The sequence below is a fragment of the Xyrauchen texanus genome, chromosome 13 (assembly GCF_025860055.1).
Source record: "Xyrauchen texanus isolate HMW12.3.18 chromosome 13, RBS_HiC_50CHRs, whole genome shotgun sequence".
Lineage (NCBI taxonomy): Eukaryota > Metazoa > Chordata > Actinopteri > Cypriniformes > Catostomidae > Xyrauchen > Xyrauchen texanus.
This window is the reverse complement of record NC_068288.1, coordinates 35577823-35605360: the sequence shown is the minus strand read 5'-3', so window position 1 is coordinate 35605360 and position 27538 is coordinate 35577823. Positions and strand designations below refer to the sequence as shown.

The following is a 27538-nucleotide window of genomic DNA, read 5'->3' as shown; positions in this document are numbered from 1 at the left end:
GTTAGATAGGGTGGAGAGCAACTGGAAAGTTTTAGAGGAAGTGCAGGGCTTTGTCAAGTAGAGGATGTGTGTGTTCAGTCTAGAGACCCTTCATAAAAAGATCAGCACACACTCTCACTGTATCCGACATGTGTCATTAACCCAGGAATTAGCTCAGGAAAGGCTTCATATAAAGACAGATGTAAGGGATATTCTAGGCTAGCTGTGTTAACATTCAGGATGGATTATCTCAGAGTCACGTGCATGTGTTTACGTGATGTATTGTTCATGTGATGGATTGTTAGTATATTGTGGCCCCATGAAGTCAAGAGTGCAGGCAGTCTTTAAGATGATGCCCAAGCAATAATCTAATATCATCAAAGACATCAGTCATTTATGTGTAGTTAAAATAGTTCTCTTACGAGAGGTTCTCTCGTATTGCGTAAGATAGCTTACGCTACGGGAAAGATTCATCTTTTCTGAGATATTGAAGCCAAAATAATTATCCTTACTTTTGTATCCATTGTCAACGCAGTGCAGCAACTGCATACCTTGAGCGGGCTAGCTAGCGAGCTCATAGGTTGCTCTGCAACAACTGCTGCAGCCTATAGACGAACTTGAGTGAACTTGCGTCCAATGACAGGCGCCCGCGCCGTCACTGTATCAAAGCCCGCCAAAATGGGCCTGGCTAGAGTGCATATAAGCGTAAGTTCGTAGGCTGGAACCCTGATTTTCATCTATTCAGCTGAGCTCTTCGCGATCTCTGAACTGCAGAAGCCACGCCGCCGTTCGAGGGGCATCTAGCAAGCTTGGACAGCTCGAAGAAGCCGGCCGTCTTCGCCACCTTCAGCCATCCTGCGAGCTATGCCATCCGGCGACGTATCCTTTTTAGACAAGCAAGTTCCTCAGCCGAACTTCACAAAAAGAGCAACGAGCGTCTTTTTTAAGATGCCTCGCACCACCTGCGCCTCATGCCGCGCCCCTCTCAGCGCCGGAGACCGCCACCTCATCTGCGCTCTCTGCCTGGGACTGGAACATGCAGAGCTCGCTTTCGCTGAACTAACGCCACCTCTCTTGCTCTGGTGGACGGCGCCACCAAGAGGGGCTACTCTTCCATCCCCCCGGTCGAGGATTCGGTAGCAGCACACCTTTGCCCGCCCTCCGCGATATGGCGGTCTAAGCCAGTGCTCCCGTCTAAGGCCTGCAGAATTACTTCCGCCTGTGTTGGCCGCGCCTATGCCGCCGCCGGCCAAGCCGCATCTGCTCTGCATTCCATGGCCGTTTTACAGATCCTCCAAGCGGACCTTCTCCGAGAATGAGAAAGGCAGGCACCCAGAGGCTGTTTCAGATCTAAGGAGCGTGACGGATCTCGCCCTTCGCGCCACCAAAGCTGCAGCTCAAGCCCTAGGGAAGTGCATGGCCGCGCTGACTGTGACCGAGAGACACCTATGGCTAACACTAGCCGATATGGGAGAAGCTGAGCGCTCCACGTTCCTCAACGCGCCGCTCTCTCCGTCCGGTCTCTTCGGTTGTATGAAAATCCAAGGAGATCAGCAGTTACAGAAATATTTCAACTGTCAACTTCTTGTAGAAAGAAATTGGAACTTCATTCACCAACATGCATTCAACTGACCACAATATATAGTCAGGACATTAATAACATAAACAATTACAATTTGAAAAAATTTGTAGATTCTTGGCATTCTAACTGTCAGTTTGTCCAGATACTCAGGTGACATTTCACCTCACGCTTCCTGTAGCACTTGCCATATGTGTAGCTGTCTTGTCGGGCACTTCTCACACACCTTACAGTCTAGCTGATCCCACAAAAGCTCAATGGGGTTTAGATCCATAACACTCTTTTCCAATGATCTGTTGTCCAATATCTGTGTTTCTTTGCCCACTCTAAACTTTTCTTTTTGTTTTTCTGTTTCAAAATTGGCTTTTCCTTTGCAATTCTTCCCATATGGCCTGGGTCTTCTTTGTACTGTTGTACATGAAACTGGTGTTGAGCGGGTAGAATTCAATGAAGCTGTTAGCTGAGGACATTTGAGGCATCTATTTCTCAAACTAGAGACTCTGATGTACTTATCCTCTTGTTTAGTTGTACATCTGGCCTTCCACATCTCTTCCTGTCCTTGTTAGAGCCGGTTGTCCTTGTCTTTGAAGACTGTAGTGTACACCTTTGTATGAAATCTTCAGTTTTGTTTTGGCACTTTCAAGCATTGTATAGCCTTCATTCCTCAAAACAATGATTCTAGAGTTCTAGTTTCTAGAGAAAGCTGTTTCTTTTTTGCCATTTTTTAACTAATATTGACCTTAAGACATGCCAGTCTATTGTATACTGTGGTAACTCAAAAACAAACACAAATGTTCAGCTTCATTTAACGAACCAAATAGCTTTCAACTGTGTATTTTAAAAAGTGATTTTCTATTACCAAATTAGCAACTTATGATCACTCAAGGATAAGGTGCTGGAGTGATGGCTGCTGGAAATGGGGCCTGTCTAGATTTGATAAAAAAAATATTTTTTCAAATAGTGATGGTGCTGTTTTTTACATCAGTAATATCCTGACTATACTTTGTGATAAGTTGAATGCCACTTTGGTGAATTAAAGTACCAATTTCCTTCCAAAACAGCAAAATCTCTACATTATTCCAAACTTTTGGGCACTAGTGTACGAACATCTTATAATATTTTTTTTTAGTGTTGGAAGTGTAGTAAATATGAAACTAACTTAGAATATGCAGTATAATATAACATACAGTATAGTTTCACATATATACAGTATATATTTAAGGTAATAAGTGCCCCTCAAATCAGTTTCAGAGAGCAAATATTGCCCTGTAATAAAAAGGTTCATTTCTGACACTGTTCTTCACTATATTACTGGCAACAGTAAACAAATGGTTTAAATTAGATATTATATAACAGTGGTTCCAAAACAAATGAATCCCAAGGCAAATGTAGTCAGTGGTGGAAAGAATACTGATATAATTCACCTGAGTACAAGTAGATGTACTGAGAAATACTTTGATTCAAGTAAGAGTAAATAAGTAGCTTGCCAAAAAACTACAAGTAATTACGTTACTTTATGAAAATGATATATAAAGTATATGCAGGTATGTTGCCATTTTTAGAACACAAAGACATTTTTTATCTTGAAAGAAATGTATCCTTCCTTTCACCGAGGATGCATTCAATTAATCAAAAACACTGCCAAAATCATTAATTGATAATTATTAATACGGTTTGAAATAATTGTTTTGAGTGGTATTTATAAAAAAAAATATTTACTCGTGATAGCAAACATTGTGTCACCTATTCCTTACAAAAGTGCTAATTTGGTACTCAAGAAAATGTTCTTAGAACAATTAAAAATGGTTGGGCTACCATGCGTTTTTTTTTTTTTTTTTTACAATTTGCTGAGGTATTGAGTTCTTACAAGTTGCTTTACACTTGCAAGTTACATTTTGGTTTAAAAATAGGCAAAAAGAGGGAGACCTGGGTAGCTCAGCGAGTATTGATGCTGACTACCACACCTTCAAACCTAGGGTATGTTGAGTGACTCCAGCCAGGTCTCCTAAGCAACCAAATTGGCCCGGTTGCTAGGGAGGGTAGAGTCACATGGGGTAACCTCCTTGTGGTCGTGATTAGTGGTTCTTGCTCACAATGGGGCGTGTGGTAAGCTGTGCATGTATCGCGGAGAGTAGCACTAGCCTCCACATGCGGAGTCTCCGCGGTGTCATGCACAACGAGCCACGTGATAGATGCGAGGATTAACGGTCTCAGAAGCGGAGGCAACTGAGTCTTGTCCTCCACCCGGATTGAGGTGAGTAACTGCACCACCACGAGGACCTACTAAGTAGTGGGAATTGGGCAAACCAAATTGTGAGAAGAGGGGATACATTTTTTTGTATTATTATTATTTTAAAAACAATAGGCAAAAAGAAAAACATTTCTCCTGATATTCTATTTTCTCTTCAAATCTATTGTTTTAGAAAGCGATGAAGGATATTCCAGGCATTATTGTTGAAAAAACTCTGACCAGCATAGAGGGAAGTGGATGGCCAGATGCACAACAAAAAGACAAATCATAGTCTCTAGTTTGAGAAACAGAATCCTCACAGGTCCTAAACTAGCAGCTTCTAAATGCCAAAGATCTGCATTGCTGCAAGAGGAATCTTGGACAAACAGAGAATTTTAAGAATACAATGTTTATTTAAATAGAAATAGCCATTTGGAACATTCTAAATGTCTCTAAATCGTCTCAAAATTACTTAATTTGCATTGTGACTGAAACTATTTCAGGTTTATTCTCATTCACGTATGTCCAAGTATTTGGATATTAAGTTAACATACTGTATAAAACTAATATAATGCAACATCATAGAGGAAATGTGTTCTAATTGCAGCAATTATTCAGATATGGAACAAGATTATTAAGCAAACTGTTATAAACTCTTACATGCCAACTGAATAAAATAAGGTAAAAATATATATTTTGTGTTTAGTGAGAGGTATGAATGATTCAAACAGTAAAAGTGGTTCTTCTGTATATGTATTATTGTATTACAGTTGTAACAATAAAGTCTTAATTAACATTATTTTTGTTTCCCTCTCCCGTCCCCTCCCACAATCAAGAAGGCGGGAATGACCTGCCGGCATACGGTGCTTCGGGCACGCCCTCCCCCAGGGAAGGGGGGGGTACATCATGCCGGGGGCTCCCCGGCCTGAGAGAACGAGGGAGGAATGTGACGGGGCGGAGGGCGGAGCCGGGTCGTGATTTTACACCCCCGGTCCCTTATCAGGCTAATTAAGCCTCTGAGAGGGATAAAGGCCGACTGCCGATCGTGGTGCGAGAGAGAGATTATATTTTCATTAAAATATTATATATATTGTCAAGCCGGTTCTCGCCTGCTTCTTTCCTTTGAACTCCTTTTCACTATTCCTTTTATTGTAACTTTATTGTTTAAAACTTGAATTTAATTTGGTATTTTTTTTAAGTTCATACTTTTCATTAGCTGTAATTCAATATTTCACATTTCTTTTGAATTCATAATATCTTCAATATTTAAAGATTACTCAGTTCAATTTGATGGAAATTGGCCTAACAATTAAAATGCGTAAATCTTAAAAATAGACTGCAGTATTTATTGGTGTACAAGAATATGTGGAAACAACAGTGCTATTTTAAGGCATTGTGTCTGAATGTGCCGCGGTGCAGGTATTATTCAGTGACCTGTGAGGATTTGCTCTGAGCTGTCTGGTAAATAGACTTACCTTGAGCTCAGCTATTTTCCACCCTGTGCAGGACGTGGCAGTTCTGGGAACTCTGGCCATGGGCCTGTATTATTGTCCATTTTGGCTTGTCAGTTAGATTTGTTCTTACAGTATGATCTCACTGCTCAATAGTTGTGTATAGGTCAAAATACACATGGAGATACTGTAGGCCAACCTGTGTTCCTTTGGTGACCTACAGATTTATTTCTGCATTTAAGAGATCTTTATAGTGTTTATATGGAGTGATTGCGTTGGTCTATTGCTTTTGTTTTCCACCAACTTTGTCAGCTGTTGCTCTTCAGGTAACTCAGTCACTGCCTTCTTATTTACTCCCTATTAATCCATCCCTACCGCTCATGCAACTGTCATCACGTGGGCAAAATCAGGCGACTCGGGCTCCTTGGTTCCTCAAGGTCATTCAGTCCTCTTTCAATTGTTCTCTCTAAAACAATGTTGCAGTTTGGAGACATTCAGAGCAAGCCATTATTTTGTCCATTTCTAACCAGTTCTAAAGGTGATTCAAAACACACAATGTATAAAGATGCACACTCATTCTTAAAGTTATAATATATTTGCGCAAACCGGAATGCACCAAATATGACTTCAGACCAAAACTCATGATATTAGTTGAGCCAGTGTTGCTGTGTCTGAACAGTTGGAATGCTCAACATGCAACACAGCCACTAATTTTTGGGGAAATCAGCATACAAATGGCGTACTTATAGTTGGAATATTGGAGATTATTTAAGTGTTTTAACCTCGAAAAACCTTTTCAAGGTTTACATGAAACACCTTCCCCACCTGTTTTACTTTCCTAATGTGACATATAGTATTTACAAGTGAAAAAGGATATTAAAGAAGAAAATTTAAAAAAGAAATAGTAGGCCAGGACTTGATTTTATCCATCCGAGTTGATTGGATCTTAAAAAGCACTCTCTTTTTGGAGGTGGTTGAAGTAGAGGGGTTGAGAAATAAGATATGTGGGGGTAACATGATGCATGCATCAAGAAAGTAAATGGGGTACATTTTACTTTTTGACTTCATGTTTATTTCAAGACATTATTATAAACATCCCACCTGCTCTAACAGTCAGCACCAACTGCAAACTATTGGCGTCCATAATTTGCAAAAGCAAAAACATACTACATACACAGACCGGTATGCACTATGCTAACTCGTACACTTTGTCCTGGTTTGAGGATGCCAGTGTGTACATCAACCCAAGTGTCTTCGACCTATTGAGAGGCACATTGAGGGATCAGCATTACCCTAATCGCATTACTGTCTCACATTCTCCATTCATGAAGTCCAGTCTTAGCCTTGGCCTTGGCCTCTACCTCTTATTGGGTTACAGAGCAGGTCATGCTCCTATGGATGCAGACTCGGTCCGTAGCTGAAACACCAGTACCAGGACTGGGATTGAATTAAGTGGAGTTGAGCACTGCGTTGGCTTTGGCTGAGAGCACTCACTCACATTCCCTTGTTAAAACTCTGACAAAAAAGCACCACAGCTATTGCAAATTTCAGGACTAGTAGTTCAGTCCTATCATCCTTGTGCAGGGGTCAAATGCACAGTACCAAAGCTCAGAATTTTTCATTTCCAAATGATGATGAAAAAACCTTACATCATCAATTGCAAATGCTGAGACTCTCTGTTCCTTCTCAGACCAGGTTGATGTGTCACACTGTTAGCAGTTTGAATTGGATCCACTTGGGGGAAATGTGCTTAATAACTAATGCATAAATGTTGGTTCTAATTAAATGCTTTTTATCTGTAAACACATTTTTATTATATGTACAGTATAAACATTTTCTATACATAAAATGTAGTTACAAACTATCATAATTTACTCACACTTATATTATCATTATTGTCATGAAATGTTACATGTTTTTGGCCATTTTTGTGAGATTTCCCTGAACATCTATATAACTGGCTTGCATTGCGATTAGTTACTTGACATTAAGCAGATGAGGTTTATACAGAGTAACACCCTGTATAACAGAGTAATAATAGCAGGGACGATCCCCCTCCAAGAGCCACCTGGGGTTATGTAACCTGTTTAAAGGTACAATGGTGATATGGTTATCTCAGGATCTCTGAAGTTCACAGGTTGGTGTATCTGAGATCAAAACGTCAAGCTCCTGTATCACTGGCCTATACCACCACCCAAATTTGCATTTGTTCCATTAATTAATACATTAATTCTTTGCCCCTTTGGCATTACCATTGTGTGACGAGGAGGAGGTGTGGCTGGGCCATCACGATGGACATCCGACACTGAATCAGCCCAGTCAGTGAGAGAGGGATAAATAGGAGCCAGGAATGCCAGTTCGAGAGAGAGAGAGAGACACACAAGGCCACGCTGTCTGTGTGTTTTATGTTATGTTTTAGTTTGTTTATGTCATTAAACTGATGTTGAATGTTCTGCCAGTTCCTGCATCCTCCTTGCCTTCCTTTACTCGTTACATGGTGCCGAAACCTGGGAAGGAGAAGGGATGCACTGTCATGGAGTCCTCACCACTGCCGTCCACCAGGGGACGGAGGAGTTGCTGCCAGCCATCTGGAGTCAGAGGAAACGATGTCAATCGGCAGGAAGCGGGAAAGCCGTTACCGTCCCCAGGGGTCGGAGGACTCCCTGCCGTCTGCCAGGGGAGGAGTGGCTGTCGTCCACCAGAGGGCAGAGGAGTGGCTGAGGGCCAGGCGACGGCATGTCCAGGGACCAGTGAGCAAGTTTTTGCCTCTCTCTTTCCTCTCCCTCCCCTTGTATCTCCCAGAGCTCCAGAGAGATGGGGAAGACCTGCCGGTAGAAGGACGGCCGGAAGGGCAACACCTCCAAGAAGGGAGGGGAGTACGTCATGCCAAAGGTTTCTCTGGCCTGAATTGGGCGGAGGAGTGTGATGAGGAGGAGGGCGTGGCCAGACCATAACGATGGATGCCTGGAGCTGAATCAGCCCAATCAGTGGGAGAATAATAAAGAGGAGATTGGGACGCCAATTCGTGAGAGAGAGAGAGAGAGAGAGAGAGAGAGAGAGAGACACACGTGGCTATGCTGTCTGTGTGTTTTATGTAATGTTTAAGTTAGTTTAGTTTATTAAAGTTATGTTGACTGTTCTGCCGGTTCTCGACTCCTCCTTGCCCATCCTTTACTCATTAAACCTGGTCTCAATCTGAAACATGTTAAGGGATAATGTACAGTCCGTAATGTCAGGAATAATGACCGGGCTGATTGTACATGATCCCCCTTACTATACAACTACTCACCAAATAAAAATTTAATGAGCAAGAAATATTGATTTGCATTTAAATGATCTTATGTGGGAAGAAGAGAGATTAAAAGAGATTAAAGTCAAACGCTGTCTGTGGTCCACCACTACTGCCAATGTCCTACTGTTCATGATACATGCATCCACCCTACATCCAATTGTCTTTTCAATAAACATTACTCATGAAAACACAATGTGGCTCCAGATTTTAAACAGTCTTTCTATTGGGCCCACGGAGAAGGGGGTCCACTCATATAACGTTTGTCTTGGGCCCTGTACACTGTTTCCAAACTTTTTTGACCAGTGAATATCCATGACTTTTCAATGACCTTTAAAATTATTTTTGATTACTGAATAATGACTTTAAGATTGTAGAACCATTCAGAACTATTTGTTGACTATAGAATAGAATCAAAACACAAAGCAAAAATGTAGCCCTTATTCTATACCAAATATATATATTTACACCCAACTTTCCTATGCATGTTAATGAGAGAAGCTTATTCATGTGTCCTTACGCTTGAAGCATGCTCGCCAGGGGCATATTAATGCACAGGTTTATGCAGGCTGAAGCCCAGGGACTCAGAACTCCCATAGGGGCCCCATACACCCTCTCTTCCCCTGTCGTAGTTCGCAGGAGAAGTGCATTTAAAAGTGTTCAGCAGGAGATGCTGATATAAACACAGAAAAAGTGTGCAATATTGAAAGCAGGACTCTACAGTGAGACCATTTCAATCGCATTTGCAACTGAAAATTACTGTGTGCAACTGTGAAAAAATATTTAATCGCACCGATGTGAGTGACTCGACAGAAGTAGCAGTGGGAGAAAAGATCGATTCTCCAATTAATTGATTCTGAGAATGTGGCAGAGCATTGGTGCTTATGCACGCAGAGACAAATGTTAGAAACACGCACATATCCTAAAGCCATATCCTAAAGCCAAGTGCATCCTACAAAACTGATCGCAGACTGGATGTATCAACCACACACCATTCGACTACTAATGAATCTATGATCCCAAAATTAATTCACAAACTCGCACACATGGAAACGGGAGAGTTAATTTTGTGATTACATGTCAACAAAGAACATGAAACATGATCTTGCACCTGTTATTGCACTAATATGTACAACAAGGAGAAACAACACCTGAAAATAATGAGACAGCGGTTCAGGAGAGGTGGGTGATGTTTTTATTTTCAAATAATTTTTATCTGCTTCTTCCCAATGTCTTGTACTCATCTTGCGCTATTTATTTATTCCCAGTCTCTCACTGGTCAGGAAGATTGCACACACCTGATGACTCGTTAGACAAATTTTAAGTGTTGGGGGAAGGGTTTTATTTTATATAATTTGATTCTGCATTTTCTGTTGAATGGAACCAATAAAAATTGTTAATAATAATAAAGTTTACAAAGCCTGGCAAACTGAAATATGCAGCCTCTGACTTTTGTTCATTGTGTGACAGGAACGTTAAATGTGTTCAGCAGTGCAGGTGTCAATTTAGAGTTCTTAAATACATCTAAGAGGACCACACTTCAAAGACTGAATATTGTGTATTTGTACATTTATGTTCACAAGGTGAAACAGGTTAACATGAGCAGCTGTTGTTTTGGTTTTTTTTTTGCAGACATCCTGTCAAATTAACTGAAAATATTACATTTGATTTATAAGAATTTAAACTCCTTTGTCAATACTCACACTATGTTCCTGAATTTGACATAACTGGTGAGCTCAGTTTTCTCATGCCTTTTTGTGCATGTTATATTGCGGCACATTAACGTTATCATCTCTTAAAAAACGGTGCTCTTAATTTTTTTTTTTTTAGTTAGGAGCACATGTGCTCATAAAAAACATCTAAGTGTAGAGCCCAGGAAATCCATCTGTGTAGTGCATGTTCATAAAAAAATAGCCATCCCCAAAACCCCCCAACCCCACCCAGCGGAACTCCGAGGTACCTTAATGTGGCACTGATGCTCGCTTGAATGTTCACGCAAAAACTGACACATGCATGATACAAGTGGATGTATTTGCGAGAACATGCAAGAGTGTTTGTGTAAAGCCAGAGGATGAATGTATGAGCTTCTCTCATGAACGTGCACAGGAGTACTAGGCCAAAGTAAAGCTTTTTGGTGAATAAGGAACTTATTTTTTGCTTTGTTTCTCACATAAAGCGATTGTAGCATTTCAGAAGACATGGATTAAACCATTCAATGATATTGATTATTTTATTGCTGTTTTTATGTCCTTTTTGGAGCTTGAATAGTTTTGGACCCCAGTGACTTACATTGTATGGACAAAAAATAAATAAATTCATCCTTCAAAATATCCTCATTTGTGTTCCACGGAATGAAAAAGTAATACGAGACAAACACGTCATGAAGGTGAACCAAGGATAAGAGAATTGTCATTTTTGGGTGAACTAACCCTTTAAGATTTCATTATTGACGCAATGTTTCAAATTCCTTTTTCATTCAGCCTCCTTCGTTTCCCTACCTCAGATTGTGGAACCTGTCCAGAGGTCATTGTATTCTCTTTCGTGTGTGCACATTATCAGCTTCTCTGAAACATTCATGTCACAGTGAGAAAAACAGTCTCTCACAGCTTCACCCCTCTACCCCAGACTCTTTTCCTCCGACTTCCTCCCCTCCCCCGCCGTTCGTCACTCTTTGTTCGCTTTCTGTCTTCTCATCTGGTCGCCGCCTAACACCGTTCCTGGCGCTCTGATTGGTCTGTTTGTTGTAAGAGGCGAGGCCACTGATGCACCAGTGACATTTTCTCAGTTCGGTGAGCGATTACGGTGTCAGTCAGTACAGACCGTGTATGGAAACAGTTGAACCTCATACGGTTTATACAACTTTAATCTTTTACATTTCAACCTTAGAACAAACATAGAAATCCTTATTAAATAAGGCGAATACGAGTTTGCCGATTTACGTCAAAGAGAGAGGATTTGAAACAAAACACTGAGCCTTCTCTCTGTCTTATGTCGTGTCTCGCGCTTCCTCCTTCCTGTTTCTCTTTGTTTACGTCCTTCAGTGCTCAACAGCGTAAGAAGGTGATTCGTGGAAAAACACAAGTTTGAGGGATAGCAAGCTTTCTTACCTCCTTCTTTTCCGTCTACACATCTGTTGTGTCCAACTGGACCAGGAGTGAGAGTCTAATGCCCCCGGAGGATGAGCCCGGCCATCGAAGGGATGCAGACAGAGCAGCAGAGGTATTTGGGGAAAGGGGTGATGCTTGAGCCATTTGTACATCAGGTGGGAGGACACTCGTGTGTACTCCGTTTCGGCGAGCAGACGATATGCAAGCCCCTCATCCCCCGGGAGCACCAGTATTACAAGAGCCTTCCTGCTGCTATGCGGAAGTTTACACCGCAGTACAGAGGTAAATATCAGTCTGACGTCTGTTCTGTTTTTCTGCTTGTTTTAATTGCTGTTTCTTGTCCTTTCGTTGCTTTCTTTCGCGTACGGTGTGATATTTGTCTCTGTGTGTATGCGTTTTCAGTGTGTTTGACTGATAAAAACATCCTTCTTGAAAAAATTGTCCACACGGGTGCGCTAATGTGCGCGGGTGTCGTGCTTTGCTTGAATGGTTTTTATTTTAAAGGTGCAATATGTAAAAATGTTCATGTAATATTCACAATTTTTTCCCAATGTGTGAACGACTTGTAACATGATTTAAAAAATGAGCCCTTCCCGGACTTCCCAGTTTGCCTATTAAAGCCTGTAGCCTGATTTTCATGCGAATGGAGCAGGTCGCTTTCTCCCAGGAAAATCCAAAGGATGTGAAGTTTATGCTCATTTCCAAGAGCCTTGCCTCAGACAGTAGCCTATCTTCAGCTACTCAACAGAGTCTGCAACATAGGTAACGTTATCTTAGAAATGGAATCCAGCAAATGTCCGGCTTCCAGCACAACACTGACTCCTACACAAACTCTGAGTAAGCAAAAAAACATGTATCTACTGAATCCCATCTGGATAAGCGGGAGCGTGATCGTGGTTGAGCGAAAACTAGAGTGAACATCGGCAGGGCATTTGATTTCTGGAGAGATCTTTGTTTGGTTTTGGGATCATAACCGTCCCTGAATTGGCATTCTTTTTATTGGACAGGTAAGCTTACATAACTGCAAATCATGTGAAATATAGTGCCATAAAGATCGATCTGTGTAATTTTAGCTAACTTTATGTTGCCTGCTAACGCTGCCGAATTGCAAGCTACCTTGCTTCGTAATTTTCAAATCATTTCAACGATCTTATCTTTATAGTAAATGGTAGGTTAATGTCAATGTTTATCTGTAATTATTCAGCAAGTTAAACTACAATAAATCATTAAACGAATGCTAGACAATGTTCAAGATAATGTAAAAAGTTTGATTCATTAGTGTAATGTAACTTGGTTATACAGAAAATACAATCTATTATTATAAAACAATAGCGCATCTATATATCAGAATGACAGCTGTGATGGGATCACATAAAAACTGAATTGTTTCAAAATATTTATAATGTACAGTCTATTTTATAAACGGCTACTGTCATCATCATCATCCACCATATTTAGCTAACAGCTATTGATAAAGCTGGCTAGCTAGCTAACGCCGACATAGGCTATCGTATAAATGCAGTCAATGTATCATGCAAAGAAAAGTGATTACTTCAAACTACAGTCTCGTATAGTCATACCTGGATCCACACTTTGTTTTAGCCCTGTTCCAGCACTGGAGAGTCAAATATAATATGCAGTCTCAAAGTTTATAATAAACCAATCATAACTGTGTAATTTTAAATTATGCTACCTCATCTGTCAGCATGATGTCGGTGAATGAGGTTCAGTGTACATTTTATCATTGTTTTGGTCGATGCACGCTCTTGTCCCTATGGAGTGTGTGCATGAGCACGAGCAGCAGGTTGCTGCCTTTTAACGGATATACCAGGGTGCCAGAGTTTTATTTGAGAAACAATATCTGGATGTGGACTTTTGTCTGGACTAGCAAACTTGGACAAGGAGAGACTGCTGACAAACAACAGTATAGACTTGCTCTCTTTTTGGTTTCAAGATTAGCTGTCAGTTCTGAGGATGCACAAGCTCAATCAGATTACACTGACAGACATGTGCATCTGCCTCTTTCTCTGCCTCAGAACCCTCACCTCTATATGCCTTGCCTTTACTGTGTACTAATGAATGTAGGCTTACTCTGTATCCCATCATTTAAATGCCCTGGTTTCCAGTGTGATAATTGCACAGGGCATCTGTTCTGTATTGGTGGAGGGTGGAGGATGGGCATCAAAACAAAATAATGCTTTGACTTCACCTTAGTGATTTCATATGGTCTTATAAACTACAATATTTTTTGAATAATAAAATTGCTGTGTAATATTATATTGCATGCATTTGTTACTTTGTTAAACCTGTTTTAAACTTTTAATATCTCAACTGTGAATTCTTACTACTGACTGATGCGAAAAATATCTTATCTATCTATCTACAGTGTATAAATCTACAGTACAGTATCATTTTCTCTGGATTTACTATTTATAGGTATGTGTTTGAGTAAATTGAACCTTTTTGTTTTATTCTATAAAGTACTGACAACGTCTCCCAAATTCCAAATAAAAATATTGTCATTTAGAGCATTTATTTGCAGAAAATGACAACTTGTGAAAATATAAAAAAAGATGCAGTGTTTCAGACCTTGAATAATACAAAGAAAAAAAGTTCATATTTATTTTTAGGTGCTTGAATTTTTGTGCCAAGAGGGGCATAACGTTATTCAACAGCAATGTGAAAGACTGGTAGAGAGCATGCCAAGACACATGAAAGATGTGATTGAAAATCAGGATTATTCAACCATATATTGATGCTGAACTCTTAAGTTAAAACATTAGTATTGTGTTGTTTACAAATAAATATGAACTGGTTTTCTTTGCATTATTTGAGGTCTGAAAACACTGCATATACGCATACATACATACATACTGTATATAACTTAAGGTACCTTGTACATCCATCAGTTTATGCTGATTGAAATTAGATATTGCAAAAAAAATATTATATTACAGTATTCTAAATCTAATATGAATCACCATAGAGAATAACTAAGAAAGTGCAATGGTAATTTAAAATTTTAGGGGGGAATGTGTTTAAATGTCATGAAAATAATGTTAGAATGAAAATTCTCAATCATCTTAAAGATATGCTTTGTTTTATGTTAAAAATATAATTTCTTGATATTTGTTATTTTGATTTTGGGGTGAAATATGATGTGCCATTTCGGTATTCCCTGAAGATTGCATAAATTTGTTATTGTATTACATGCAAAAACATCCTTTCTGGGGTTCTCTTGTGTACGTCATCATTATAAGGTTTTGGACTGTTTTTCTGGTCTGCTTCATAACACTTCCTTTGATATGACATTTTTCCTTTTCCAATATTTTGGTGTATATTGTGTTTTATCAGATGCTCTTGATATAAATCTTGAATTTGAGTCATAAACTTTTGAGTTTTGATATTTGTCAATAAATAGTGTTGGTTTCATCATATCTTTAGCCTAATGTCATTTTTTTGTGGGATGAATTAATCTTTAATTTATAGTTGATTGGAAGAAATTTGGTGTGGTTTGCTGAAAGTGTGTGTGTGTGTGTGTGTGTGAGCGTGTATTTATCACTTTGTGGGGACCAAATGTCCCCATAAGGATAGTAAAACCCAAAATTTTTGACCTTGTGGGGACATTTTGTCGGTCCCCATGAGGAAAACAGCTTATAAATCATACTAAATTATGTTTTTTGAAAATGTAAAAATGCAGAAAGTTTTCTGTGAGGGTTAGGTTTAGGGGTAGGGTTAGGTTTAGGGGATAGAATATAAAGTTTGTACATTATAAAAACCATTATGTCTATGGAAAATCCCCATAAAACATGGAAACACTACTGTGTGTGTGTGCGCAGATTCATAAAAAATATGCCGTAAAGCGACTGCTACACCACTACATTGGCTGTTGTTGTTTCCTAGCCTTCTCTTTCTCCCCAACTCCCAGCTCTCTTTGTTTCTTGCTTTTCCCTCTTTCTCTCTCTCTCTCTTTCTCTCTCTCTCTTGCATATATGTTTGTCCTATTATTTGTTTGTTGTGGATTGTGTGATTTCAATCAGGTTAGGAGCAGCCCGTGCTGTCGACTCAGTAGTTTTTGTTAAAGACTGGCGAGCTTTTAAGCGCTAAAAAAGAGAAGTGGGTAAGAGATGTTAAAGATTTCTCAGACAGTTTATTTTAAGCTTAGACCTTTTGACTGCTTCCTGTTTGATGATGTAAAGTGAATACGATTTCATCTTTGACCTTATTTCTTTTTTGTCTCTTTCTCCCACACAATCTTTATCCTCTCTATATCTGCAGGTGTGGTGTCAGTAAGTTTTGAGGAGGATGAGGAAGGGAATTTGTGTCTTATTGCCTACCCTCTGCACAGTGAACTTGGGGACTTGGAAAACATGGATCCCTCAGCTGACCTGGAGCCCAAAAACAAGATGAAGTGGGTCAGCAAGATGCTGCTGGACAATGAGGGCTACAGCAAGGACAGATCCAGACACTCTCGCAAGGATAAGGACAAGAGGTAAGGGGACGTAGCAATTTCATGTGCTATTGATCTGTCAGTGTGTGTAACATATGCAAAAATGTTTTAAAAATAGATATATAAATACATGTATACTCAAGGAGAGGCTAATGGGTTGTGCATCAACAGAAAATTACATTACTAGTTCTACTTATTAGAGGTGCTTTCAAAGACAAGCATCACTATGTCTGAATATTTAGGGATAGGGATTTGAACAAACCCTTAACTCTGAGTATTAAACTATGGTGTGTAATTGTCCCGTACAATTTGTGCTACGGACCATGGATGGTAAATACCTCAAATATTTGAGGAGAGATGTGCTTTTACTTTAAGAAATGCACCACCTATACGTAAGTTACAACTTCGCCTAATTGTGGCGTAAATGGGCACTGAGTCACAGTTTACGCAATACTAAGTATTTGAGTGCTTCACCATTAAACTTGGGTAGGACGCAACCCTACGTATAACTAAATATTTACAGAAGCCTCCGACCAGGATTAACGGATGGAATAAAAAAGCAAACTGATATTTTATGACATCAGTGAACTCATGTTTTGCGTGACAGGCTTCAATCCTTTCAACATACAGTATGATGTTGACATTTACGAGAGAGGGAATTAAAATACTTTTAATACTTTCACTCTTTAGCATGAAATTGTGCAGCTTTTAGTTTCAACACATTCAAAATAATATATAAGATATTATAATTAATAAATATCTATTTTTCCAGCCTGTTGTATCATTTATTTATCACACCCGATTTATTTTAGATACAGTTCCTATATATATAGTTATTTACACAGGTCAAATATAATATTTATCTAATCTACTTTTATTACGTATCGTATTTTAATGGGGTTATAATTTATTACAGCTGACAGTTACGTGAGCAAACAAGGATCAAAAATGGGCATCAATCGTAACAAGATCAAATTGAAATGCAGAACTTTAACACTTCTGTGTACAAATGTTTAAAGGATGTTTATTGGACCAATTAAGGTAAATGTCATATTATGTGACTACGCATTACTTTACGTAGAGGTTACAACCTGCTAGTTAAGTCTTGCCTTAAGAACAGGTGGTTCAACCAAATTAAGCACTGAATTACTATCTAGTAGTTACTAAGCCCTTAGTGTGAACTTTATGTCCCAATTTACATGAGACCTTACGCACAGACTATCATAAAGACTAGAAGGTGGGATTGGTACAGTCAATCAACAGCATATGTGGAATAATGTTGATAACCAATCAAATTAATTTGTCCCTCCTTTAAAAATAAGTAATAAATCTGTGTTATAGTGAGGCGCTTCCAATCGAAGTGAATGGGGGGCCAATCAGTAAATGTTAAAATACTTGCTGTTTGAAAAGTATAGCCACAAAAACATGATTTTTGTGAGATAAAATTACTTTCTAACCTTTGTTACCACGACAATGTTACGTTGAAAGCCTTACAGCTCAAATAATACACAAGTTTTAACAAACGAATTCAAGTGCTTTTTAAAAATGTATATCTTCACATTTCTGCCTTTTTAAAACCTCCAAAAATTGGCCCTATTTACTTCCATTGTATGTGCCTCAGTGTAGCTTTGATTTTTTTTATTACAAAAAAAAAAGATTCAAAATATTTTTTTGTGGTAATTAACATTTAAGCTACATATGCTGTCGATTGAGCTTAACTTGTATTGAACCCAGAATATACTTATTCTAAGCTTTAACCCTATGCCACATCACCCAACATGTACCAATGACCTTCGTGTTAGACATCTCTTGAATAATACCAGCCTTTGTTATTTTGTAATAATGGCCCTTCTCAGCACATGGCTGACTCAGTGGGAATGTGACCCTTCACAGCATTCTTGTCCTCATGTTAAGGCACTGAGCAGCACACTGACCCAGAGCACGCCCAGCTGGGCCGAACAGATGCACTCTCAGCTCCTGGCAGCCCGACAAGTGCAAATGTGCAGTTTGAGCAAGAGGTTTATGTAACTACAGTGTAGCTTTGTGACTTACCTCAGTGTGACTGTTATAGGTTAGGAGTGCATTTGTTAATTCTCAATTTGGGATTATAGGACTTGGGGATAATACCTACTGTGCACCACCCTTCTTTAAAGCATGAGGAAATGCAATTATTTAAGATGTAGCATATGCAAAACTCACATACTGCATGTCTTTGAAGGATTAAATCATGCAAGCCCACGCATGAATCACAGCATGTGATTCATAATCTTGTTGTACTTCAAGAATGTTCAAAAATGTCTGATCCAGGGAGTGTCTTGCTGTGAACCCAATCTGTCTGTCTGGCTGACCCACCTGTATCCTCTCCCCCCCAGTATGAAACGCGAGGAGGAGCTGGAGTGGCTCCAGCAGGCTGAGGTTCTCTACTACAGCCTAGAGAGCAGCAATTCTACCGGCCCTCAGCTCAAGCACAACCCCTGGAGCCTCAAGTGCCACCAGCAGCACCTGCAGAGGATGAAGGAGAATGCGAAACATCGCAACCAATATAGTATCCTTCAACTAGTGACACATACAATGGAGAGACTGGCGTAGTGTGGTTTGATCGCTCTACGGCAGCTGTAGTCTCTATGTCTGTTTTATTTGTTTATTTGGTAAGTAGCCATGTAATAACTGGCATAATCACAAAATAAACCACTTTGGGGTGTTAGACTTTACTATAGTGTCAATGTCAGTTTTTTTTCATGTTTATGTATTTAATGTGGCATATTCTGGATTTTACCTTGCTTTTTAGCCAGTATGACACTTAAGGAGAGTTACGGTGATTTGACAGCAGAGTTATACGTACTTTGATGGGTAGTTATCGACCAGATTGAAGATTATTGCATCTGCTTATAATCATTGTCACTTGTGTCAGCTCTATATTCTGTCGACAGCCTTGTCAATAAATAATACATTTTTTGGATTAAATAATTCTTTTGAACACCTCTTATTTACCACCATTGAATTGTATTATGTATATTAGCATTAGCACGATATTGGCATCGGCCATTGAAAAAAAACAATATCGGTGCCTTTGATGTAGAATTGACGCTGAACAGATGTGTAAAGACAATAGATATCATATTGATGTTGGATTGAGTATTTCCCCCACTGATACATATTCATACTAAATGTGATGCAAAACAAAAGGTCTCTTTACTTTTCATAGAATTACCTGAATTTCTCTGGCAGGGCATTTTGTAAAACAGCAAATGGTAAAGCATCTATTCGATTGCAAATTGGCAGCTAGAACAATACCACAGGAGAGTTCAATCAGTATCTGTCATACAACAATACCACAAAGGTTAATTGTATAGTACAATATTAAAAAGAAATGAAAGTTTGGATTTGCCTTAACCCAGCACCTCCCTGTAGAATTTATCCTGTTAGAGAACCTGACGTGGCGCCACACAGTTCCATGCGTGCTTGATCTGAAGATGGGCACAAGGCAGCATGGGGATGACGCCTCAGAGGAAAAGAAGGCAATGCAGATCCGAAAGTGTCAGCAGAGCACATCAGCCAGCATCGGAGTCCGCCTCTGTGGCATGCAGGTCAGCTTATCTTGATGCAATGAGTAATAGACTGATATAGTAGTAGTAATATATATACATGTCAGTTCCAAAGTTAATTTTCAAGTCAATTTTATTTGTATTGCATGAAAATCATGGCTTAAAATAATATTCTGGGTCCAAGACAAGTTAAGCTCAATCAATAGCATTTGTGGCATAATAATGATTACCACAACAAAATAATTTATACACTGGACGTGTCGACTTGAACATTCTAATCCATTTATTTGTGTTGTTGGCAGTAGTAAAAGCGCCAGCGATTACAGCAAAAAGTGGAATGGGACACCAGTTTAATGTTGGCACAACATGACGTGCTGCAACAGAAGCTTCAAGTGTAGACGGCATCATTGAATATAATGGGTTCTATTGCTTCTGGTGTAGACAGGGTGTTACATTGAGGCACTTACAATGGAAGTGAATGGGGCCAATTTTGGGTTCAATACAAGTTATTATTTCAGTAAGTTTTGAGGAAATATTAATTAAAAAATTATTATGATCGCTAGATTATGGAAAGCCTAGATTCAATAAGAAAAGTGTTAGCTACTTAAAAACATTTTAAAGCAATGTTTTATTCATCTCCTGCCACCTCTTCACTTTCACTACAGGTGTACTATTCAGACACAGGGCAGCTCATGTTCATGAACAAGTATCACGGCCGAAAGCTGACCCTGTCTGGCTTCAAAGAGGCCATTTTTCAGTTCTTCCACGATGGTAGATGCTTAAGACGGGAGCTCCTGTCACCAGTGCTGCGGAGACTGCGAGAAATGCAAGCAGCCCTGGAGGACTGCGAAAGCTACCGATTTTACTCTAGCTCGCTGCTCATAATCTACGACGGAGATCCTCCGCGATCCCGCCACTCCCCAGAGGACGGGCTTTCAGAAGAGGAAGAAGATGAGGAAGAGGATGAGGAAGAAGAAGAGGGGGGTGCTTTTGGTTTCCCTCATGGTGCAGGAGCAGCTAGTAACAGCAACAGTGGTGCTTGCAGCAGCAGCAACAGCTCAGCTGTGGTGCGACGCATGGCCAGGTCAGAAAGCGGCCCGTTGGTGGATGTCCGCATGATTGACTTTGCCCATACCACATGTAGGCATTATGGGGAGGACAGTGTAGTCCATGAAGGCCAAGATAGAGGTTACATCTTCGGTTTGGAGAACCTCATCACCATCATTTCCCAACTTGAGGACCACAGCTCAGATTAAACCATTGCTCAGCTTGCAGTCCCTGTCCGAACACCTTAAAAACCAGCATGGCAGCAAACTAGGGAAAAGCAGTCCATCACTTCATTCTCTTTTTCTCTTCTCATTCTTTCCATCCATTGAGATAAGGACTCAGTAAAAGGACTCTCAGAGCTCAAACTGTTTATTGGTTTTTGTTGGTGTCTTTATGCCAATTTTGTTTTTGTGTGCATTTAGGGTTAAAAAGGGTCGAGAAGCTAACATTGAGAAGTCACATGATCTGTTTAGTAGTTTTACTCAGTACCCCACTGAGCTGTTACAATGTTTATGCTGTTCCTCTATTGTTTTATTTATTTAAAAGATAAAACACCGTGCAAAAGTTATTTACAGAAAAAAGAACCGACTCCGATCCACTCGTTCCTTGAAGGTTCCGGAACGTGGATTTGCTCTTGTTCCTGAGCAATATCTATTTGATGGGAAACAGTAGGCGGAGAAAAGGAAGACTGTTAACTTTTGCTCTACCAGAACGCCCCCTGCACCTTTCCCCATTGTGAAGAGATGACTATATTCAGATATTTAGTTGACATACAGAGACTATAATAAAGCTTTATTTATTTGTCATGTTTCCTAAATAAACTAGAAAAAAGCATTGAAAAAGTGAATGGAGACACAAAGACTACATTCCATGTTATCAATGTTACAATAATGATATTAATAAATATTATTATTTGACATGTTCAAATACCTCTATTTCGTATATCTGTTGTAAACGGTATGTTGGAGGCAAAATAAAACTTGTTTGTGTTACATTCTTATTTCTTACTTTTATTTTATTTTCAAGCAAGATATGCTCGGTCTTCTCAGATAAAGTTACAGTTAGTTGCTAAGACTCACTAAAGGCCAGCTACTGTCTGAAAAGATCCTGAACATAAAAATAGAAAGAATGAAGTTGGTTAAAATAATTAGCATGCACAAAAGTTGGACATAATGAATCTTTATTAGGGATAATAGACATTATGAATTCATAATATGGATCTTTAGGGATATATAACTATAATTATTTTTCTGTATTTGAATGTAATACTGCATCTAGCAGTAGTAATCCATTAACTGAGGCTGCTAGAATCAACATCCAGTCAAAAGTAATAAAATAATGCAATAGAGAGGCAGAAATTTCACACTTTGAAATAGAAAACTGTGAGATCTGCTCCAATGCACCTTGACCTTTATTTAACATTGCAATTAGCTTTCATAGTCATTATCTACCAAGCAAAACATCATGTTTTGTCACCTCATTCACCAAATGTTTGTAATATTGCAGGTCAATTCAATTCTCATCTTCTACAATTGTGGAGACAATGTCTAACCCTAGGTGAAGATTTAACACAACGTGGCCTGACCAAGCGGCAGATGATCTGTTGACCTTTTCCTCTTTGCTGGCTGTTTGAATATACAAATGCTGGTCTAAGCAGGCACAATTTCTCAACCATGCTATTTCATATTTGGAAAATATGTAAAATAAAACACACACACAGACTTATGTAATCTCTGTTGACCTCTCTCATCAACCAGGCATTATCATCCACAGAAACACCACTTACTGGATGTTTTTTGTTTTTGGCTCCATTTGGACTAAATTCTAGAGTCTGTTGTGCGTGAAAATCCAGGAGATCAGCAGTTACAGATATACTCAAACCAGCCCATCAGGCACCAACAATCATGCCACGCTCCAAATCACTGAGATCACATTTTTCCCCATTCTGATGGTTGATGTGAACATTAACTGAAGCTCCTGACCCATATCTGCATGATTTTATACACTGCTGCCACACGATTGGCTGGTTAGATAATTGCATGGATGATTAGCCACAGTACTAAATCATCTCCATTTATAGACAATGTGTCTACTGTGGACAGATCTACACTCTTCAATATAACTTGGTAATCCTTTCCAGCTTTATTGAAAGCAACAATTCTTGATTGTAGGACTTCTGAGATGTCTTTTTTGCAAGACATGGTCCACGTCAGCAGATACTTCTTGTGAATAGCAAACTCAAAATGTTTTGAGTGCTTTTTACAAGTCAAAGTAGCTCTAACCCACACCTCCAATCTTGTTTCTATAATTGGATGGCAGGTTTTCCAACTTCTAACTCTAAATAGCTGTTGTTGACATCATTAATCTAGGGGTTCACATACCTTTTCCAAACTATACTACAAATGCTTGGATGATGTATTGGATATGTGCACAAACAATACATTAATTTGTGTGTTATTTGTTAAAACAGATTGTGTTTGTACATTATTGTAACTTAGATGAAGTTCAAACCAGATGTATGCACAAATGGAGATAATTTCAAAGGACCCAATATTTAACCCTCTCTCTTATGTAGTGTGCCTTATTTGATGAAGAGGGCAACCAATGTCAAAAGATAGGCTCTAGAATGGGCTTTGAGGACAGTGAGTGTTTAATAATTTTTCTGTTTGGCTGTTTTATCTGCTTTATTTTTTTGTCTCTGTGGACTGCATTGCTCCAGCTGATTGCACATAGCAAGAGTGGATACGTGCATCTTATGCAAAAATATATTGTTCAGAATTATGTGTGTTTATATTCAATTCCAAGTGTGTTAATTCACATTAGCGGTTTTTGTGTGTTTGATGTGTATGTCAGTGTAGTCAAGCATCTCCCCTTATCCAGTGCACTGCTTGCCATGGCAATGGACCTGTTTGGTAATACTGAAATCTCTATGGCAACAGAAGAGTGACATATTTTTAGTCTCTTTCTCTATAGCTAGGGATCGTATATGGCCTAAATACTGTAAACTAATTAGACTATACCTTCCATGTTCCAACCTTAAACATTTGGGGATATGTTCCTTAGCTTACATAATAATAGGTTTCTAGTATAAAGCTGACTTATTTAGAGTTAACATTTCAACGCTCATTATAGGTACTCAGCTGTGCTCTATTTACATTCATTTCATTCTATTGTCCCTTTTTATCTGTGTTCCCAAGTATAAACCATTGTGGGGGCCTGGGTAGCTCAGCGAGTATTGACGCTGACTACCACAAGGGGAGTCGCAAGTTCGAATCCAGGGTGTGCTGAGTGATTCCAGCAACCAAATTGTCTAGGGAGGGTAGAGTCACTTGGGGTAGCCTCCTCGTGGTCAAGATTAGGGGTTCTTGCTCTCAGTGGGGTGCAGAAATTAGCATGAGCCTCCACATGCTGTGAGTCTCCACGATGTCATGCAGAATGAGCCATGTGATAAGATGCACGGATTGACTGTCTCAGAAGTGGAGGCAAGTGAGACTTGTCCTCCGCCATCCGGATTGAGGTGAGTAACCGCACCACCATGAGAACCTACTAAGTAGTGGGAATTGGGTATTCTAAATTGGGATAACACATATGCACATTTGTAAATATTAAATTTTCATTTAATTTGAACTCCCCATGTAATTGCCAATGTGAGATGCTTCTGATACAGACTAAACTGGGGCATTCTTTCTTGTATATGTGTTCATGCAGTTGTTAGTGTGTTTCTCTATAATTTTGCCTTTAGAATTGAAAAAGGGATATTTTTCTTAGCTTTGTGTTTTCAATGGTATTAAAATATATATATATATATATATATATATATATATATATATATATATATATATATATACCCTTTTCTCCCAATTTAGAATGCCCAATTCCCACTACTTAGTAGGTTCTCGTGGTGGTGCGGTTAGTCACCTCAATCCGGATGGCGGAGGACAAGTCTCACTTGCTTCCGCTTCTGAGACAGTCAATCCGTGCATCTTAGTTTTGGTCACAATTCTTATTATTTTTTTGTAATGATGTTTTTTTCCCCCTTGAGTTCCTTTGATGTATAAACAACAGATGCATTCTGTTCCATTATGATTAAATGTAGAGCAGTGTAAATCTAGGCGAGAGCTAGTAATGAGTGCTTGTGCAAGTTATAATCACCATCTTCCCTCATCTTTTGTTACATAAGTGGTCAAAGTCACACCTCTAATAGTGAGCCACAAAACCCTTACTCGTGCTACCATACCACATTTATTATCTGTGTAAGTTTCTCTGATGCTGCAGTTTCAGTTATTTATTTTCTTTCTTTCTTTCTAACTGTCTGTCTATCTAACTGTCTGTCAGTCTGTCTGTCTCTCTATCTATGAAGGCAGTATGATATCCATCTATCCATCTTCCTTTCTTTCTTTCTGTACGTCTCTCCGTCTATAAAGGCAGTAGCATATACATCTTTCTTTTTCTCTTTCTGTCTGTCTATCTATCTATCATATCTATCTATCTATCTATCTATCTATCTATCTATCTATCTATGTAATCATATGTCATGTGTATCATATGTATTCATATTTATGTTCTGTGATACTCTGTGCAGTAGTAGTGTGATTTATAGAGGTTACTCAATTCATCCACTCTATTTCATCCCACAGCGTGTTTTGTTTTCCATTGTTCTTCATACTGGATTGCCACAATTTCATAGACACTATAATTTTCATCACGCTTTACATATCAGCACTGTTGCTTTATAATAGGGGGTATTGGGAGAATCCAGCCAGTCTATAGACAGACCCTGACAGTGCCAACCTTATATATGCCCTTTAGTGTTGTTGACCACAATCAGATAGTGATAGAGAATACCAGGCTAAGAAAGAATTAAAATCTTACATAAGCACCACTATGACATAATGTAAATGCCTCTCCCATATAGCATAAATCAGGATTTAGTTGCAGTCTTCTGAGTTGACTTAATTTGCTGACTACATGTATCAACATGTGTTTAATCAAGCTTACCAATTACAATAACAAGATAAACAAAGTCTGTCCACAGAAATACTCTAGATCTGCTATGTTGACATGGCTCATTATTTCATTAAAGACTAAATAGTTGCAAAATGCTGAGGTGAGGGTTCTGTTTGTGCAAAATATCATGCACTTTAACGTAAAGACAAGACTGTATTAACTGAAATAACCAAACTTTTTAAACAAACTCTGGAAGTACCAAGCATGAAAAAATAAAAGACTTCTTTTTATTTTCATTAATGTGACTATTCTGTCAAGTGTAAACCGGTTCAGTCCTGTATAACATCTCAGCAGGAAGGGTGAAAGAAACATGGCTGATTAAGTGTTGCTTTTACATCCCTGATGCTCTTGTTTGTCTAGTAACAGAGTTAGAGAAAAATGAAGGGGATGCTCTATACTTTACATGAAGCTGGCCAATGCAGAGAAACATTATGTTGCTCATAGGTTGCTCTTTCATAGCCCAGGATCCGCTATTAGTCGAAGAGGCCTTTCCAAGTAGATTTTGACGACAGATATTTTCCCCATTTTACATTAAGGAATTGAGCTTAGAAAAAGTGCCCATGCTGACCCCTGTCCACCACCGAAAGCGCCTAAAATGGGCATGTGAGCGTCGGAACTGAACCATGGAGCAATGGAAGAAGAAGGCCTGGTCTGATGAATCATGTTTTCTTTTAGATCATGTGGACAGCAGGATGCGTGTGCATTGTTTACCTGGGAAAAAGATAGCAGCAGCATGCACTATGGGAAGAAGGCAGGATCGGCGGAGGCAATGTGATGATGTGGGCAATGATCTGCTGGAAAACATTGGGTCCTGGCATTTATGTGGATGTTAATTTGACACATACCACCTACCTAAAGATTGTCGCAGACCACATACTCCCCTTCATGGCAACGGCATTACCTGATGGCAGTGGCCTCTCTTAGCAAGATAATGCACCCTGCAAAACTGTTCAGGAATGGTTTGAGGAACATGGCAAAGAGTTCAAAGTGTTGACTTGGCTTCCAAATTCCCCAGATTTCAATCCAACTGAGCATCTATGGGATGTGCTGGACCAACAAGTCCGATCCATGGAGGCCCCACCTCGCAACATACAGGACTTATAGGATCTGCTGCTAACGTCTTGGTGCTAGATACCACGGGACACCTTCAGAGGTCTTGTGGAGTCCATGCCGTGACGGATCAGAGCTGTTTTGGGGGGGCACAAGGGTGACCTACACAATATTATGCAGGTGGTTTTAATGTTGTGGATGATCGCTATGTACAGTCATACAGTCTATATTTACATTTAGGTATGTGGCAGATGCTTTTATCTAAAATGACTTACAGTACAACCAAGGTATTAATTGTATTAGTTTTGTGGGAATTAAACCCATCAGCTTAAAGCACCTACAGAGAGGAGGTGCACACTCTGACACGCTGGTGTCAGGAGCACAACCTCTCCCTCAACGTCAGTAAAACCAAGGAGCTTGTAGTGGACTTCAGGAAGAAAGACGGAGAACATACCCCCATCACCATCAATGGAGCACCGGTGGAGAGAGTAAGCAGTTTCAAGTTCCTCGGTGTCCACATTACTGAGGACCTCACATGGTCCGTTCACACTGAGGCCATTGTGAAGAAGGCTCACCGAGACGGCTGATGAAGTTTGGAATGAACCACCACATCTTCACACAGTTCTACACTGTAGAGAGCATCCTGACTGGCTGCATCACCGCCTGGTACGGCAATAGCACCACCCACAACCGCAAAGCCCTGCAAAGGGTGGTGCGAACTGCCAGAAACATCATCGGAGGTGAGCTTCCCTCCCTCCAGGACATATATAACAGGCGGTGTGTGAAATAAGCTCTGAGGATCAT

The 27538-nt window shown here is 39.5% G+C and overlaps 1 protein-coding gene and 1 long non-coding RNA gene across 2 annotated transcripts in view; one reads left to right on the top strand and one right to left on the bottom strand.

Moving 5' to 3' along the window:
• Positions 1-11754, bottom strand: part of LOC127653520 (uncharacterized) — a 56107-nt gene extending 44353 nt beyond the window's left edge. The window contains exon 1 of the long non-coding RNA XR_007971823.1: positions 11636-11754. This is a non-coding gene — a long non-coding RNA (uncharacterized LOC127653520). The remainder of the gene's footprint in view (positions 1-11635) is intronic.
• On the top strand, positions 11329-21662 carry LOC127653518 (inositol hexakisphosphate kinase 2-like). The gene is made up of 5 exons (XM_052140207.1): positions 11329-11917; positions 15914-16127; positions 18458-18630; positions 19497-19672; positions 20296-21662. Exons 1-5 carry the CDS (start codon positions 11707-11709, stop codon positions 20884-20886), a joined length of 1365 nt encoding a protein of 454 aa, XP_051996167.1. The 5' UTR covers positions 11329-11706; the 3' UTR covers positions 20887-21662.
• The last annotated feature ends 5876 nt before the right edge of the window (positions 21663-27538 follow it).

Coding starts and splice junctions, on each gene's coding strand:
- LOC127653518 (XM_052140207.1), top strand. CDS start 11,707: ATGAGCCCGGCCATCGAAGGGATGCAGACAGAGCAGCAGAGGTATTTG. Junction 11,918..15,913: donor GTTTACACCGCAGTACAGAG/GTAAATATCAGT, acceptor CTATATCTGCAG/GTGTGGTGTCAGTAAGTTTT. Junction 16,128..18,457: donor CGCAAGGATAAGGACAAGAG/GTAAGGGGACGT, acceptor TCTCCCCCCCAG/TATGAAACGCGAGGAGGAGC.